This window comes from Thalassophryne amazonica, chromosome 12 (assembly GCF_902500255.1).
Source record: "Thalassophryne amazonica chromosome 12, fThaAma1.1, whole genome shotgun sequence".
NCBI lineage: Eukaryota > Metazoa > Chordata > Actinopteri > Batrachoidiformes > Batrachoididae > Thalassophryne > Thalassophryne amazonica.
In genome coordinates, this window is record NC_047114.1 from 103,260,869 (window position 1) to 103,280,198 (window position 19,330).

The 19,330-nt window shown below is 42.8% G+C and overlaps 1 protein-coding gene across 2 annotated transcripts in view; it reads left to right on the forward strand.

The window, feature by feature from the left end:
* The window catches only part of si:dkey-181m9.8 (E3 ubiquitin-protein ligase RNF31), a 156,095-nt gene extending 137,950 nt beyond the window's left edge, over window positions 1-18,145 (forward strand). For both annotated transcript variants that reach the window (XM_034183161.1, XM_034183162.1), the window contains exons 19-20: window positions 17,072-17,240; window positions 17,736-18,145. In XM_034183161.1, the coding sequence (XP_034039052.1) occupies window positions 17,072-17,240; window positions 17,736-17,864 (298 nt within the window). In that variant the 3' untranslated portion in view covers window positions 17,865-18,145. The remainder of the gene's footprint in view (window positions 1-17,071; window positions 17,241-17,735) is intronic.
* The last annotated feature ends 1,185 nt before the right edge of the window (window positions 18,146-19,330 follow it).

Consider the following 19,330-nt stretch of genomic DNA (forward strand, 5'->3'; position numbering starts at 1 on the left):
GAATAAGCTACACTTATTACAAGTACCATTACTGCTAAAGGAGGCCGAGGAATAACTAAACATTTCACACCCAGAGCAGAAACGTGCGGGAGAGACAGGAGAAGCCGCCATGCTAAATCGGCTAAGAGCTAGTAGCTACGCTAAGCTAGCGGATTCCTAAAAACACGCAAAGTGAATAATGTGTAAATAATTTAGAGGTGATTCAGCAGAAGGAGTGCTTTAGTTAAGGCACGTAAAGATTACACTGGGAAACAAATCGTAATCTAGATAACTAGATCAATCTAACTGCGCAGATTAAATGGCTAACAGATACAGAAAAACACCGCTGTGCTCCGGAACAGGAAGTGATACAATACCGCAGTGAGAGCCAACCACCAGTAGAGGCAAAGGCAGAGGCAATTTCATTTGTATCCTTCTTCAGGATTCATCCCATCCTGTCTATGGCTGATGCTGAGACCCTGATCCATGTGTTTATCTCTTCTAAATTGGACTACTGCAATGTTCTATTTTCTTGTTTACCGCAGTCCAGCATTAGGGCTCTCTGATTGGTTCAAAATGCTGCAGCCAGACTTTTGACATGAAGCAGAAAGTTTGACCACATTACATCCATTTTGGCGTCTCTTCACTGGGCTTCCTGTCCCTGTGAGATCAAATTTTAAGGTTCTGCTGCTGACCTATAAAATTGTTCATGGACTGGCACCTCCCTACTCAGCTGACCTAATTAACCTTACGTATCGTAGTCCCTTCTCCAATTCCTGATTGATGCTTTCTGTTTGTCTATTAGCTTGTGGATGATACTCCGACGTAAGGCTGGAGGAAACCCCCAGGAGACAGCAGAACTCCTTCCAGAACTGCAATATAAACTGGGGACCACAGTCAGAAACAGTGTCCTGAGGGAAACCATGCAGTTTAAATTTGTGATTTAACAGTGCTTCTGCAGTTCTTTGGCGGTAGGTAATTTAGGCAAGGGCACGAAATGTGCCATCTTGGACAAACGGACCACCACAGTGAGAATTACAGTATTACACTTAGTGGAAGGAAGACCAGTTACAAAGTCAAGGGAGATGTGTGACCACGGTCGTGTGGGGACAGGCATTTGCACAAGTTTGCCGGACGGAGAGCGAGTGGATGATTTATGTATAGCACAAGCACACATTTGGCAAGCTTTTACGTAGTCGGTAATGTCAGATAACTTGCGAGGCCACCAAAACCTTTCCCTGATGATCTGCACGGTATTCTTCATTTCTGGGTGGCAAGCAAACTGGCTATAGTGTCCCCACCAAATGACTTCCCCTCTAAGTGCATCAGGTACAAACAGTGTCCCTTTCGGACACCCTGGAAGAATGAGAATGTCGCGAGCGGCAGACCAGACCTTAGTCTCAATGTCCCAGGTAATGGCGGAAACAAAACAAGAAGCAGGAAAAATTTTACTGGGTTCGGACGGAACAAAGGAGGGGTCTCCCTGTTGGGAGAGCGCATCCGGTTTGTCATTTATAGAGCCTGGACGGTACGAAAGCACAAAGTTAAAACAGGTAAAGAAAATAGCCCAATGGGCCTGTCTGGCATTTAATTGTTTTGCCGTGCGCAGATAAATTTTTGTCAGTCCACACTAAGAATGGCTCCTGTGCCCCCTCAAGCCAATGGCGCCACTCCTCCAAAGCCACTTTTACCGCCAGTAGTTCCCGGTTGCCGATATTATAATTTCATTCAGCAACAGATAATTTCTTAGAAAGGTAGGCACAAGGATGTAACTTATCGACAGGATCACTTTGAGCCAAGATTGCTCCAACCCCTACGTCGGAAGCATCAACTTCTATCACAAACTGTCAGGCAGGGTCAGGAAGGAGTAGGACGGGGGCCGCAGTGAAGTGTTTCTTTAGGACCTGAAAGGCCTCATCACACTCCGGCGACTAATGAAAGGCCTGGAGGAACGAGGTGACGTTATGAAAGGGTGCAGCCACGGTACTGAAGTTGCGGATGAATTTATGGTAGAAATGAGCAAATCCTCTTGTACCTCTTTATGGTTCTTAGGGGTCAACCAATCACGTACCACCGCAACCTTTTCCGGGTCCATACATATCTCACCCTGAGCGATTACGAACCCCAAAAACGACACTGAGGTTTTATGAAATTCACATTTTTCTGCTTTTACAAATAGGTGATTATGTAACAGGGTGTCCAGAACTGCATGTACATATCGTGTGTGTTTGTGTCTCTTTGTTGGGGGAAAAGATCAGAATGTCGTCTAAATAAACAAATTTATTCAAGAACTCACGTAGGATATCATTGACCAAATTCTGAAATACAGCTGCTTCGGGACAGGAGTTTATTTTTTATTTTTGACTACGTGTAGTGATATAAACCGTTGTGATGAGCTACAGATTAGAAACAGGTGTGTGGAAAATTCCAGAACAGGTTGTGACCCAGACTGAGTGCATTGCCCACCACCAAGCACCAAGAGAGACAAACAAGAGAGATAGGGAAAGACAAAGCTCAAGCAGGAAAACCCCAACAAGAGAAATCACACACTGACAAAACTAAGCAAGACTAAACAGAGCAAACATGATACAAAAAGTCCATATCATGACAGGGTGTACAATCTGAGATTATTTAACTCAGTGAGAAGGCTGTCCACAACAAGTAACTAGCAAAGAGGAGAGATAACCCCTCCTTGAGGACACCCGCACTTCACTGCCATCGTCACTGGACTGTCACCAAGTGAAATTGTTGCTCTTCTACATTGAAGCACAGCAACAATCCATCTGGTGACAGTGCTATTCACGTTTGGACTGCAGAGCTACTTTGATAGTATCAACTGATACATTATCAAATGCTGCCTGAATATCAAGAAACCAACGTAATTTGTACTCTCAATTTGTACTCTACAGAGGCATAAAGTTGATCAGCCACAGCATGAAGTTATGGGAAAGATAAGTAGAATCTAGGCTTGGAAAACAGGTTAAGATCTGTGAGCAGCAATATGGATTTCTGCTGAGAAAGAACACTACAGTTGCAGTGTTTGCTCTGAGAATACTGATGGGGAAGTATAGTGAAAGCCAGATGGAGCTACATAGTGTGTTTGTGGATTTAGAGAAAGCTTGTGATAGGGTGCCAAGAGAAGAGTTGTGGTATTGTATGAGGAAGTTTGGAGTGGCAGATAAGTATGTGAGGATTGTGCAGGACATGTACAAGGATAGTGTGACAGCGGTGAGATGCGCAGTAGGAGTGACACACTCATTCAAGGTGGAGGTAGGATTTCAGCAAGGATCAGTTCTGAGTCCTTTCTTGTTTGCAGTGGTGATGGACAGGTTGACAGATGGGATCAGACAAGAGTCTCCATGGACTATGATGTTTGCAGATGACATTGTGATCTGTAGTGAGAGTAGAGAGCAGGTTGAGTCTAGTGTGGAAAGGTGGAGATATGCTCTGGAGAGAAGGGGAATAAAAGCACAGTGCAGTTTCAATACTTGGGATCAACTATCTGAAGTAACACCCCGTCACACATAGGCCAATTGAGGTCTAATGGTGTCAGAATGACACATCCACCCACAGTCGGAAAGTGTCGAGGTGCGTTCTGAAGATGGATGGACATCAATCTCGGAGCAGTCTACATAGTTGGTCCCATTCTCTCGGCTGTTCCGAGTGTGTAGCACATGTTCAAAACACTATTGGCGCAGTTGAGATGGGATGCACATCTGACAGCTGTCTATGTGCAGTTTGTGCGCCATCTGATAACAATCTACATATTCTGACGGCGTCAAAACAGCATTTGAAACAATCTGATCGCAGCTGATTGAGCTCTGAGATTGATCGGTCAGGGCAAAGCCTGCTAGCCTGCCCTGCTTGTACCATGTATGTCCACGTCCGCTGGACTCTGGCCAGGGAGGGCAAAGGAAATGTTGATTTGTAGTAACATGTATGCGGCACGCATTCATCATGTGCAGTGGATTTGAACAGCATGCAATCAAACCGAAAGCACCGTGTGCCACTGCAGGTCAGTGCGTCACACAGTGCACACTGCCACAGATCTGAACAGGCTGTTATATCCATAATAGACCTTACAGTACAGATACAGTAGTGTTCAGAATAATAGTAGTGCTATGTGACTAAAAAGATTAATCCAGGTTTTGAGTATATTTCTTATTGTTACATGGGAAATAAGGTACCAGTAGATTCAGTAGATTCTCACAAATCCAACAAGACCAAGCATTCATGATATGCACACTCTTAAGGCTATGAAATTGAGCTATTAGTAAAAAAAAAAAAAAAAGTAGAAAAGGGGGTGTTCACAATAATAGTAGTGTGGCATTCAGTCAGTGAGTTCGTCAACTTTGTGGAACAAACAGGTGTGAATCAGGTGTCCCCTATTTAAGGATGAAGCCAGCACCTGTTGAACATGCTTTTCTCTTTGAAAGCCTGAGGAAAATGGGACGTTCAAGACATTGTTCAGAAGAATCAAAATCAAATCAAATCAATTTTATTTATATAGCACCAAATCACAACAAACAGTTGCCCCAAGGCACTTTAATGCCAACCAGAGTAAGGATCTGGTTAGACACCATGTTTCTAAGATTTGTGGGGCCAAGTACAGTAACTTCAGTTTTATCTGAGTTTAAAAGCAGGAAATTAGAGGTCATCCATGTCTTTATGTCTGTAAGACAATCCTGCAGTTTAGCTAATTGGTGTGTGTCCTCTGGCTTCATGGATAGATAAAGCTGGGTATCATCTGCGTAACAATGAAAATTTAAGCAATACCGTCTAATAATACTGCCTAAGGGAAACATGTATAAAGTGAATAAAATTGGTCCTAGCACAGAACCTTGTGGAACTCCATAATTAACCTTAGTCTGTGAAGAAGATTCCCCATTTACATGAACAAATTGTAATCTATTAGATAATATGATTCAAACCACCGCAGCGCAGTGCCTTTAATACCTATGGCATGCTCTAATCTCTGTAATAAAATTTTATGGTCAACAGTATCAAAAGCAGCACTGAGGTCTAACAGGACAAGCACAGAGATGAGTCCACTGTCTGAGGCCATAAGAAGATCATTTGTAACCTTCACTAATGCTGTTTCTGTACTATGATGAATTCTAAAACCTGACTGAAACTCTTCAAATAGACCATTCCTCTGCAGATGATCAGTTAGCTGTTTTACAACTACCCTTTCAAGAATTTTTGCACCACAATACACCACAAAAACAAGATATTTAATGTTCAAACTGATAAACATTATTTTTGTGCAAATATTTGCTCATTTTGAAATGGATGCCTGTAACATGTTTCTAAAAAGCTGGGACAGTGGTATGTTTACCACTGTGTTACATCACCTTTCCTTCTAACAACACTCAATAAGCATTTGGGAACTGAGGACACTAATTGTTGAAGCTTTGTAGGTGGAATTCTTTTCCATTCTTGCTTGATGTACGACTTCAGTTGTTCAACAGTCCGGGGTCTCCGTTGTCGTATTTTGAGCTTCATAATGTGCCACACATTTTCAGTGGGCGACAGGTCTGGACTGCAGGCAGGCCAGTCTAGTACCCGCACTCTTTTACTACGAAGCCACACTGTTGTAACACGTGCAGAATGTGACTTGGCATTGTCTTGATGAAATAAGCAGGGACGTCCCTGAAAAAGACGTTGCTTGGATGGCAGCATGTGTTGCTCCAAAACCTGGATGTACCTTTCAGCATTGATGGTGCCATCACAGATGTGTTAGTTGCCCATGCCATGGGCACTAACACACCCCCATACCATCACAGATGCTGGCTTTTGAACTTTGCTCTGGTAACAATCTGGATGGTCTTTTTCCTCTTTTGTCCAGAGGACACGACGTGCATGATTTCCAAAAACAATTTGAAATGTGGACTCATCAGACCACAGCACACTTTTCCACTTTGTGTCTGTCCATTTCAAATGAGCTCGGGCCCAGAGAAGCGGCGGCGTTTCTGGATGTTGTTGGTGTTTGGCTTTCACTTTGCATGGTATAGTTTTAACTTGCACTTGTAGATGTAGTGACGAACTGTGTTAACTGACAATGGTTGGATTTCTGAAGTGTTCCTGAGCCCACGAGGTAAGATCGTTTCCACAATGATGTTGGTTTTTAATGCAGTGCCGCCTGAGGGATCAAAGGTCACGGGCATTCAGTGTTGGTTTTCTGTCTTGCCGCTTACGTGTGGAAAGTTCTCCAGATTCTCTGAATCTTCTGATTATATTATGGACTGTAGATGATGGAATCCCTAAATTCCTTGCAATTGAATGTTGAGAAACATTGTTCTTAAATTATTGGACTATTTTTCATGCAGTTGTTCACAGTTCACAGTTGTTGGCAAAGCTTCTGGGGAAAACCTGGTCTTGTTAGGAGAGACGGCATCCATCCCACTTTGGATGGAGCAGCTCTCATTTCTAGAAATCTGGCCAATTTTCTTAAATCCTCCAAACCGTGACTATCCAGGGTTGGGACCAGGAAGCAGAGTTGTAGTCTTACACACCTCTCTGCAGCTTCTCTCCCCCTGCCATCCCCTCATTACCCATCCCTGTAGAGACGGTGCCTGCTCCCAGACTACCAATAACCAGCAAAAATCTATTTAAGCATAAAAATTCAAAAAGAAAAAATAATATAGCACCTTCAACTGCACCACAGACTAAAACAGTTAAATGTGGTCTATTAAACATTAGGTCTCTCTCTTCTAAGTCCCTGTTGCTAAATGATATAATAATTGATCAACATATTGATTTATTCTGCCTTACAGAAACCTGGTTACAGCAGGATGAATATGTTAGTTTAAATGAGTCAACACCCCGAGTTCACACTAACTGTCAGAATGCTCGTAGCACGGGCCGAGGCGGAGGATTAGCAGCAATCTTCCATTCCAGCTTATTAATTAATCAAAAACCCAGACAGAGCTTTAATTCATTTGAAAGCTTGTCTCTTAGTCTTGTCCATCCAAATTGGAAGTCCCAAAAACCAGTTTTATTTGTTATTATCTATCGTCCACCTGGTCGTTACTGTGAGTTTCTCTGTGAATTTTCAGACCTTTTGTCTGACTTAGTGCTTAGCTCAGATAAGATAATTATAGTGGGCGATTTTAATATCCACACAGATGCTGAGAATGACAGCCTCAACACTGCATTTAATCTTATCTTAGATCTTGTTCTGACTTATGGTATGGAAATAGAAGACTTAACAGTATTCCCTGAAAACTCCCTTCTGTCTGATCATTTCTTAATAACATTTACATTTACTCTGATGGACTACCCAGCAGTGGGGAATAAGTTTCATTACACTAGAAGTCTTTCAGAAAGCGCTGTAACTAGGTTTAAGGATATGATTCCTTCTTTATGTTCTCTAATGCCATATACCAACACAGTGCAGAGTAGCTACCTAAACTCTGTAAGAGAGATAGAGTATCTCGTCAATAGTTTTACATCCTCATTGAAGACAACTTTGGATGCTGTAGCTCCTCTGAAAAAGAGAGCTTTAAATCAGAAGTGTCTGACTCCGTGGTATAACTCACAAACTCGTAGCTTAAAGCAGATAACCCGTAAGTTGGAGAGGAAATGGCGTCTCACTAATTTAGAAGATCTTCACTTAGCCTGGAAAAAGAGTCTGTTGCTCTATAAAAAAGCCCTCCGTAAAGCTAGGACATCTTTCTACTCATCACTAATTGAAGAAAATAAGAACAACCCCAGGTTTCTTTTCAGCACTATAGCCAGGCTGACAAAGAGTCAGAGCTCTATTGAGCTGAGTATTCCATTAACTTTAACTAGTAATGACTTCATGACTTTCTTTGCTAACAAAATTTTAACTATTAGAAAAAAAATTACTCATAACCATCCCAAAGACGTATCGTTATCTTTGGCTGCTTTCAGTGATGCCGGTATTTGGTTAGACTCTTTCTCTCCGATTGTTCTGTCTGAGTTATTTTCATTAGTTACTTCATCCAAACCATCAACATGTTTATTAGACCCCATTCCTACCAGGCTGCTCAAGGAAGCCCTACCATTATTTAATGCTTCCATCTTAAATATGATCAATCTATCTTTGTTAGTTGGCTATGTACCACAGGCTTTTAAGGTGGCAGTAATTAAACCATTACTTAAAAAGCCATCACTTGACCCAGCTATCTTAGCTAATTATAGGCCAATCTCCAACCTTCCTTTTCTCTCAAAAATTCTTGAAAGGGTAGTTGTAAAACAGCTAACTGATCATCTGCAGAGGAATGGTCTATTTGAAGAGTTTCAGTCAGGTTTTAGAATTCATCATAGTACAGAAACAGCATTAGTGAAGGTTACAAATGATCTTCTTATGGCCTCGGACAGTGGACTCATCTCTGTGCTTGTTCTGTTAGACCTCAGTGCTGCTTTTGATACTGTTGACCATAAAATTTTATTACAGAGATTAGAGCATGCCATAGGTATTAAAGGCACTGCGCTGCGGTGGTTTGAATCATATTTGTCTAATAGATTACAATTTGTTCATGTAAATGGGGAATCTTCTTCACAAACTAAAGTTAATTATGGAGTTCCACAAGGTTCTGTGCTAGGACCAATTTTATTCACTTTATACATGCTTCCCTTAGGCAGTATTATTAGACGGTATTGCTTAAATTTTCATTGTTACGCAGATGATACCCAGCTTTATCTATCCATGAAGCCAGAGGACACACACCAATTAGCTAAACTGCAGGATTGTCTTACAGACATAAAGACATGGATGACCTCTAATTTCCTGCTTTTAAACTCAGATAAAACTGAAGTTATTGTACTTGGCCCCACAAATCTTAGAAACATGGTGTCTAACCAGATCCTTACTCTGGATGGCATTACCCTGACCTCTAGTAATACTGTGAGAAATCTTGGAGTCATTTTTGATCAGGATATGTCATTCAAAGCGCATATTAAACAAATATGTAGGACTGCTTTTTTGCATTTACGCAATATCTCTAAAATCAGAAAGGTCTTGTCTCAGAGTGATGCTGAAAAACTAATTCATGCATTTATTTCCTCTAGGCTGGACTATTGTAATTCATTATTATCAGGTTGTCCTAAAAGTTCCCTAAAAAGCCTTCACTTAATTCAAAATGCTGCAGCTAGAGTACTGACGGGGACTAGAAGGAGAGAGCATATCTCACCCATATTGGCCTCTCTTCATTGGCTTCCTGTTAATTCTAGAATAGAATTTAAAATTCTTCTTCTTACTTATAAGGTTTTGAATAATCAGGTCCCATCTTATCACTCTGAGAGGCGCCTGTTTAGGCCTCTACTGGTGGTTGGCTCTCACTGCGGTATTGTATCACTTCCTGTTCCGGAGCACAGCGGTGTTTTTCTGTATCTGTTAGCTGTTTACTCTGCGCAGTTAGATTGATCTAGTTATCTAGATTACGATTTGTTTCCCAGTGTAATCTTTACGTGCCTTAACTAAAGCACTCCTTCTGCTGAATCACCTCTAAATTATTTACACATTATTCACTTTGCGTGTTTTTAGGAATCCGCTAGCTTAGCGTAGCTACTAGCTCTTAGCCGATTTAGCATGGCGGCTTCTCCTGTCTCTCCCGCACTTTTCTGCTCTGGGTGTGAAATGTTTAGTTATTCCTCGGCCTCCTTTAGCAGTAACGGTACTTGTAATAAGTGTAGCTTATTCGTAGCTTTGGAGGCCAGGCTGGGCGAATTGGAGACTCGGCTCCGCACCGTGGAAAATTCTACAGTTAGCCAGGCCCCTGTAGTCGGTGCGGACCAAGGTAGCTTAGCCGCCGTTAGTTCCCCCCTGGCAGATCCCGAGCAGCCGGGAAAGCAGGCCGACTGGGTGACTGTGAGGAGGAAGCGTAGCCCTAAACAGAAGCCCCGTGTACACCGCCAACCCGTTCACATCTCTAACCGTTTTTCCCCCACTCGACGACACACCCGCCGAGGATCAAACTCTGGTTATTGGCGACTCTGTTTGAGAAATGTGAAGTTAGCGACACCAGCAACCATAGTCAATTGTCTTCCGGGGGCCCAGAGCAGGCGACACTGAAGGAAATTTGAAACTGCTGGCTAAGGCTAAGCGTAAATTTGGTAAGATTGTAATTCACGTCGGCAGTAATGACACCCGGTTACGCCAATCGGAGGTCACTAAAATTAACATTAAATCGGTGTGTAACTTTGCAAAAACAATGTCGGACTCTGTAGTTTTCTCTGGGCCCCTCCCCAATCGGACCGGGAGTGACATGTTTAGCCGCATGTTCTCCTTGAATTGCTGGCTGTCTGAGTGGTGTCCAAAAATGAGGTGGGCTTCATAGATAATTGGCAAAGCTTCTGGGGAAAACCTGGTCTTGTTAGGAGAGACGGCATCCATCCCACTTTGGATGGAGCAGCTCTCATTTCTAGAAATCTGGCCAATTTTCTTAAATCCTCCAAACCGTGACTATCCAGGGTTGGGACCAGGAAGCAGAGTTGTAGTCTTACACACCTCTCTGCAGCTTCTCTCCCCCTGCCATCCCCTCATTACCCCATCCCCGTAGAGACGGTGCCTGCTCCCAGACTACCAATAACCAGCAAAAATCTATTTAAGCATAAAAATTCAAAAAGAAAAAATAATATAGCACCTTCAACTGCACCACAGACTAAAACAGTTAAATGTGGTCTATTAAACATTAGGTCTCTCTCTTCTAAGTCCCTGTTGGTAAATGATATAATAATTGATCAACATATTGATTTATTCTGCCTAACAGAAACCTGGTTACAGCAGGATGAATATGTTAGTTTAAATGAGTCAACACCCCCGAGTCACACTAACTGTCAGAATGCTCGTAGCACGGGCCGGGGCGGAGGATTAGCAGCAATCTTCCATTCCAGCTTATTAATTAATCAAAAACCCAGACAGAGCTTTAATTCATTTGAAAGCTTGTCTCTTAGTCTTGTCCATCCAAATTGGAAGTCCCAAAAACCAGTTTTATTTGTTATTATCTATCGTCCACCTGGTCGTTACTGTGAGTTTCTCTGTGAATTTTCAGACCTTTTGTCTGACTTAGTGCTTAGCTCAGATAAGATAATTATAGTGGGCGATTTTAACATCCACACAGATGCTGAGAATGACAGCCTCAACACTGCATTTAATCTATTATTAGACTCTATTGGCTTTGCTCAAAAAGTAAATGAGTCCACCCACCACTTTAATCATATTTTAGATCTTGTTCTGACTTATGGTATGGAAATAGAAGACTTAACAGTATTCCCTGAAAACTCCCTTCTGTCTGATCATTTCTTAATAACATTTACATTTACTCTGATGGACTACCCAGCAGTAGGGAATAAGTTTCATTACACTAGAAGTCTTTCAGAAAGTGCTGTAACTAGGTTTAAGGATATGATTCCTTCTTTATGTTCTCTAATGCCATATAACAACACAGTGCAGAGTAGCTACCTAAACTCTGTAAGGGAGATAGAGTATCTCGTCAATAGTTTTACATCCTCATTGAAGACAACTTTGGATGCTGTAGCTCCTCTGAAAAAGAGAGCTTTAAATCAGAAGTGTCTGACTCCGTGGTATAACTCACAAACTCGTAGCTTAAAGCAGATAACCCGTAAGTTGGAGAGGAAATGGCGTCTCACTAATTTAGAAGATCTTCACTTAGCCTGGAAAAAGAGTCTGTTGCTCTATAAAAAAGCCCTCCGTAAAGCTAGGACATCTTTCTACTCATCACTAATTGAAGAAAATAAGAACAACCCCAGGTTTCTTTTCAGCACTGTAGCCAGGCTGACAAAGAGTCAGAGCTCTATTGAGCTGAGTATTCCATTAACTTTAACTAGTAATGACTTCATGACTTTCTTTGCTAACAAAATTTTAACTATTAGAGAAAAAATTACTCATAACCATCCCAAAGACGTATCGTTATCTTTGGCTGCTTTCAGTGATGCCGGTATTTGGTTAGACTCTTTCTCTCCGATTGTTCTGTCTGAGTTATTTTCATTAGTTACTTCATCCAAACCATCAACATGTTTATTAGACCCCATTCCTACCAGGCTGCTCAAGGAAGCCCTACCATTATTTAATGCTTCGATCTTAAATATGATCAATCTATCTTTGTTAGTTGGCTATGTACCACAGGCTTTTAAGGTGGCAGTAATTAAACCATTACTTAAAAAGCCATCACTTGACCCAGCTATCTTAGCTAATTATAGGCCAATCTCCAACCTTCCTTTTCTCTCAAAAATTCTTGAAAGGGTAGTTGTAAAACAGCTAACTGATCATCTGCAGAGGAATGGTCTATTTGAAGAGTTTCAGTCAGGTTTTAGAATTCATCATAGTACAGAAACAGCATTAGTGAAGGTTACAAATGATCTTCTTATGGCCTCGGACAGTGGACTCATCTCTGTGCTTGTTCTGTTAGACCTCAGTGCTGCTTTTGATACTGTTGACCATAAAATTTTATTACAGAGATTAGAGCATGCCATAGGTATTAAAGGCACTGCGCTGCGGTGGTTTGAATCATATTTGTCTAATAGATTACAATTTGTTCATGTAAATGGGGAATCTTCTTCACAGACTAAAGTTAATTATGGAGTTCCACAAGGTTCTGTGCTAGGACCAATTTTATTCACTTTATATATGCTTCCCTTAGGCAGTATTATTAGACGGTATTGCTTAAATTTTCATTGTTACGCAGATGATACCCAGCTTTATCTATCCATGAAGCCAGAGGACACACACCAATTAGCTAAACTGCAGGATTGTCTTACAGACATAAAGACATGGATGACCTCTAATTTCCTGCTTTTAAACTCAGATAAAACTGAAGTTATTGTACTTGGCCCCACAAATCTTAGAAACATGGTGTCTAACCAGATCCTTACTCTGGATGGCATTACCCTGACCTCTAGTAATACTGTGAGAAATCTTGGAGTCATTTTTGATCAGGATATGTCATTCAAAGCGCATATTAAACAAATATGTAGGACTGCTTTTTTGCATTTACGCAATATCTCTAAAATCAGAAAGGTCTTGTCTCAGAGTGATGCTGAAAAACTAATTCATGCATTTATTTCCTCTAGGCTGGACTATTGTAATTCATTATTATCAGGTTGTCCTAAAAGTTCCCTAAAAAGCCTTCAGTTAATTCAAAATGCTGCAGCTAGAGTACTGACGGGGACTAGAAGGAGAGAGCATATCTCACCTATATTGGCCTCTCTTCATTGGCTTCCTGTTAATTCTAGAATAGAATTTAAAATTCTTCTTCTTACTTATAAGGTTTTGAATAATCAGGTCCCATCTTATCTTAGGGACCTCGTAGTACATATCACCCCAATAGAGCGCTTCGCTCTCAGACTGCAGGCTTACTTGTAGTTCCTAGGGTTTGTAAGAGTAGAATGGGAGGCAGAGCCTTCAGCTTTCAGGCTCCTCTCCTGTGGAACCAGCTCCCAATTCAGATCAGGGAGACAGACACCCTCTCTACTTTTAAGATTAGGCTTAAAACTTTCCTTTTTGCTAAAGCTTATAGTTAGGGCTGGATCGGGTGACCCTGAACCATCCCTTAGTTATGCTGCTATAGACGTAGACTGCTGGGGGTTCCCATGATGCACTGTTTCTTTCTCTTTTTGCTCTGTATGCACCACTCTGCATTTAATCATTAGTGATCGATCTCTGCTCCCCTCCACAGCATGTCTTTTTCCTGGTTCTCTCCCTCAGCCCCAACCAGTCCCAGCAGAAGACTGCCCCTCCCTGAGCCTGGTTCTGCTGGAGGTTTCTTCCTGTTAAAATGGAGTTTTTCCTTCCCACTGTAGCCAAGTGCTTGCTCACAGGGGGTCGTTTTGACCGTTGGGGTTTTATATAATTATTGTATGGCCTTGCCTTACAATATAAAGCGCCTTGGGGCAACTGTTTGTTGTGATTTGGCGCTATATAAAAAAAATTGATTGAATTGATTGATTGATCTTATCTTAGGGACCTCGTAGTACCATATCACCCCAATAGAGCGCTTCGCTCTCAGACTGCAGGCTTACTTGTAGTTCCTAGGGTTTGTAAGAGTAGAATGGGAGGCAGAGCCTTCAGCTTTCAGGCTCCTCTCCTCTGGAACCAGCTCCCAATTCAGATCAGGGAGACAGACACCCTCTCTACTTTTAAGATTAGGCTTAAAACTTTCCTTTTTGCTAAAGTTTATAGTTAGGGCTGGATCAGGTGACCCTGAACCATCCCTTAGTTATGCTGCTATAGACGTAGACTGCTGGGGGGTTCCCATGATGCACTGAGTGTTTCTTTCTCTTTTTGCTCTGTATGCACCACTCTGCATTTAATCATTAGTGATTGATCTCTGCTCCCCTCCACAGCATGTCTTTTTCCTGGTTCTCTCCCTCAGCCCCAACCAGTCCCAGCAGAAGACTGCCCCTCCCTGAGCCTGGTTCTGCTGGAGGTTTCTTCCTGTTAAAAGGGAGTTTTTCCTTCCCACTGTAGCCAAGTGCTTGCTCACAGGGGGTCGTTTTTGACCGTTGGGGTTTTACATAATTATTGTATGGCCTTGCCTTACAATATAAAGCGCCTTGGGGCAACTGTTTGTTGTGATTTGGCGCTATGTAAAGAAATTGATTGATTGATTGATTGAAGTTGTGATCCTCACCCCATTTCTGCTTGTGAACGGCTGAGCCTTTTGGGGATGCTCCTCTTATACCCAATCATGACACTCACCTGTTTCCAATTAACCTGTTTACCTGTAGAATGTCCCAAACAGGTGTTCTTTGAGCATTCATCAACTTTCCCAGTCTTCTGTCCCAACTTTTTTGAAACGTGTTGCAGGCATCCATTTCAAAATGAGCAAATATTTGCACAAAAACAATAAAGTTTATCAGTTTGAACATTAAATATCTTGTCTTTGTGGTGTATTCAATTGAATATAGGTTGAAGAGGATTTGAAAATCATTGTATTCTGTTTTTATTTACATTTTACACAACGTCCCAACTTCATTGGAATTGAGGTTGTATACTGATTAAAAAAAAACAAAACAAAACCTAAATGGATATTTTGCTGGACTGTACACCAGGAGACAATGACTGACAGTGAAGAGGTAAAAGTTCAACACCTTCTCTTTTCCTCCAGGTGTTTGACAGAAGCTAAGTTTTAGAACTGTCATGTTCTTGTGCATTGTCAGCCTTTTTGTGTGTGCACTCTGAATGGAGAGCCTGGGCGCTCTGCTTGCCACGTGCCAGCGGCTCACACGCGTGCACATGCGACCTGGGCACATGTGCAGCAGCACGTTCAGCCATTTTGAACACACACACAGCTGAGCGATCATTTCATCACCTGTTCTACACACGCATGTGCGGTCTCCTGCCGTGAGGTCAGTGACAGCAGTCTGTGTCATCTAACTGTTTTCTAAATACGCTTTGGCTGCCATCGTACAGGTGTGCATGAGGCAGTCTGGACAGGATCTGCCCACAGTCTACATGCCTCTTTGGTCTGGATTATGGCTGTTTTTGGCGTGTTGGCCTGGTTCCTGCACATTCTTACTATGTGTGACGGGGGTCTAACTGGGAGTGTGGTAGAGAGGTGAAGAAGAGAGTGCAGGCAGGGTGGAGTGGGTGGAGAAAGGTGGCAGGAGTGATTTGTGACCGAAGAATATCAGCAAGAGTGAAGGAGAAATTCTACAAGACAGTAGTGAGACCAGCTATGTTGGACGGCTTAGAGACGGTGACACTAACAAAAAGACAGGAGACAGAGCTAAGATGTTGAGATTCTCTTTGGGAGTGATGAGGATGGACACAGAGGACAGGGTGAGATTAGGATGGATGACCTGCTGTAGCGCCTCCTAATGGGTGCAGCTGGAAGGAGACGCAGCTGCCGATAATAGTCTGGATGTTTTTTTTTTCTCATATTTTGTCCATTTCTTAGAAAAACAATCAGGAATACTGATTTGTCTGACCACAACAGACATTTCAACTATGTGACGGTCCAACCCAGATGCCTCCCAGTTCAGAGATGTCACTGCCACGTATGAACAAGGTTAACATAAAGCTTCTTTTTGCACAGTAAAATTTTAAGTTTCATTTGTGATTGTGTGTCCGTATTATAGTGCTTGATGAAGATTTCTTGAAGTAGATCAGCGGTGTTCCTTTCAGCTCGCACTCTTGCCCTTTACACACTGAAATTCCTCATTTAATGATATTATCCACTGCAGAGTGACAAATGTGCAAATCCTTCCCATCCTTCTTTGAGGAACACTGTTTTTAAGCATTTCAGTAATTGTCTCAGATATTTGTGGACAAACTAAAGATTCTCCGTCCGTCTTTGCTCCTTTTAGACGCAGCCTTTTATGGATCCTGCTTTTGTCCCAAATCAAGATTACAGTGACTTGTTTGAAATAATATCCTCATTACCAGCCCTGAATTTCTCCGTTCCAACTATTTTTTGAATGTGTTTGAGTCCTTTAGTTCAGTAATGGACGTATCTTAACAAATGAAGTTGACCTAAAAACAGGAAATACCTTGTTCTTTCAGTTTTCCGTTATGTCCCAACTTTTTGTGATTTGGGGTTGTAGCTCTGTTCCAAAAAAAAAAAAGAAAAATAGACCAGAAAAGACAGATTATCAGGTTTGTCCTTTTGATCATGTCCATGTCATGTCTGCATCTCTTTGATCTCTGCATCTTGTCAGTTTTTGATGAACAAATTATAAAAAAAAAAGTCAGACAGCAAAAATTCATAGGGAACTAGCTGCCAGTTGGATTACCAGGATGTAGATCAGGGTTCAATTCCCAGAACATGACTGTCTTTGTCCTTGGACAAGACACTTCTTCTGGATGCTGTCAGTCCGCCCAGCTGGCAGTGGGTACTGGCCTGAACTGAGGCGGTAACCTGTGATGGACTGGTGTCCTGTCCAGGTGGAGTCTTTGACTCTGATCCACTAAACCCAACCGTGTCCTGATGTCAGGACTGAGAACATCAGGCTTCGGAGCCACTGACCCACAACAGTCCAATGTTGATAAAAACACTGGTGAGAATTGTCAGTGTCCTCTGGATCTGTCAGGGCAGCTTCAGACGTCCTGCAGCCTGGACGGAGACAGTGGTGTGAGAACATTCTGACGGCTCAAACTCTCCCACAGGTTGCACTATAAGGAGTATCTGGTGGAGCTGATCAACCGTTGCCGTGCCGACCCAGCCGTTCTCTTCACCTCTGCAGAGATGGTGGCGGAGCTGCGGCGTTGGCAGCTTCCTGTGCCAGCCAGGAAACCAGAAGAACCAGAGCCGTTGTACATGCATCGCCTCCGCCTGGTTAGTGACATCACGTGCCCAGTTTAAGCAGCTCTACGCCGAGTTTTTGCTCCCTACGCAGCAGTGTGCTGAGGTCTACGCAAGGAGGGTGTGTGTGTGTGTGTGTGTGTGTGTGTGTGTGTGTGTGTGTGTGTGTGTGTGTAAATACATGAATTGTTTGTTTATTTTTGATTTTATTTAACCAGGAGGTCCCATTGAGATTAAAAATGTCTCATCTTTTTCAAGGCAGACCTGCAGCATAAAATAAGCAGTTAGAGACAACATAAAAAGAAAAACATCACAAGAACACATACAATCATGAAGTACATCAGTAACAATTTTAAAACTAGTTCATTGCACAGAATTAAAAGCACTGACAGCTTAACGAAACTGTCTCTAAGTCCTTAAGTTTAGATTTAAACTCTTTCAGAGAAGCTTTTTGCACATTGTTCCATGTCATAGGGCACAATAAGAATAACCGTTTTTCATGCGTAGTGATTCTTGGTCTTCCTACAGTTTCTGACGGACAGCGCCCCCCTCAGGAAGCAAAGCCACTCACCTCTCAAACTGAAGGATGACCCTTGCCTTCTGACCTCATCTGTGGCTGCTGGTGCACCGTCCCCCCATCTGTTGTCAAGTGATTGACAAACTCCACCCCTTCCGCGAGACACTCCATAGCACTGCCAACTAATCAGATAACAGTATTTTGCAACTATAACAACCACTGACCTGCCATCAGTGGAAGATTGATGACTTTAAAGGCCCCGCCTACCATTACTCATGTCACAGGATGTTCTGTGGACCACATAACTCCTCCTAACCGGAATAAAACTCTGAAATCAAACCAAAGGATGTCAGTTAGAGTGAAAGGGCCCACCTCACTACAGCTACCGACTGTGTTCACACTAATCAATAAATCTGTTGAATGTAATTAACTGTTCAAATGTTCATTCATCCTGATGGCAGGCAACTTCACAGGTTCCAACCTCAGCCAGCTGAAGTCTCCAACACGTCCCACCAAAACAGCTCCAAGTGTTTAACATAACCCGAACCCTAAAGCCATGGCCAAAGTCAACTTGTGTCATCGTGCATGTTGAGGAGGAAAGCGTTGATACCAAAGGCTGTAACCTCGCCTGTGGAACTTATGGACTGTTTCAGTCTATGGCGATGTCCACTGTAGTAGTTTTTTGTCTCTGCGGTTACCGGCTGTTTCAGTCCATGACGGTGTCCGCTCTAGCAGTTTTTCATCTCTGCGGTTACCGGCTGTTTCAGTCCATGACGATGTCCGCTCTAGCAGTTTTTCATCTCTGCGGTTACCGGCTGTTTCAGTCCATGACGATGTCCGCTCTAGCAGTTTTTCGTCTCTGCGGTTACCGGCTTTTTCGGGCCATGACGGTGTCTGCTCTAGCAGTTTTTCGTCTCTACAGGTACCGGCTTTACCAGTACCGGTCCATTATGATGTCCGCTATAGCGTTTATTTTGTCTGTGCGGTTACCGGCTGTTTCGGTCCATGACGATGTCCGCTCTAGCGTTTTTGTTGTCTGTGCGGTTACCGGCTGTTTCAGTCCATGACAATGTCCGCTCTAGCGTTTATTTTGTCTGTGCGGTTACCGGCTGTTTCGGCCCATGACGATGTCCGCTCTACCGTTTATCTTGTCTCTGCGGTTACCGGCTGTTTCGGCCCATGACGATGTCCGTTCTAGCGTTTGTGTTGTCTGTGCGGTTACCGGCTGTTTCGGCCCATGACGATGTCCGCTCTAGCGTTTGTGTTGTCTGTGCGGTTACCGGCTGTTTCGGCCCATGACGATGTCCGCTCTAGCGTTTGTGTTGTCTGTGCGGTTACCGGCTGTTTCGGCCCATGACGATGTCCGCGCTAGCATTTGTCTTGTCTCTGCGGTTACCGGCTGTTTCGACCCATGACTCTAGCGTTTGTGTTGTCTCTGCGGTTACAGGCTGTTTCGGCCCATGACAATGTCCGCTCTAGCATTTGTGTTGTCTCTGCGGTTACAGGCTGTTTCGGCCCATGACTGTAGCGTTTGTGTTGTCTCTGCGGTTACAGGCTGTTTCGGCCCATGACTGTAGCGTTTGTGTTGTCTCTGCGGTTACAGGCT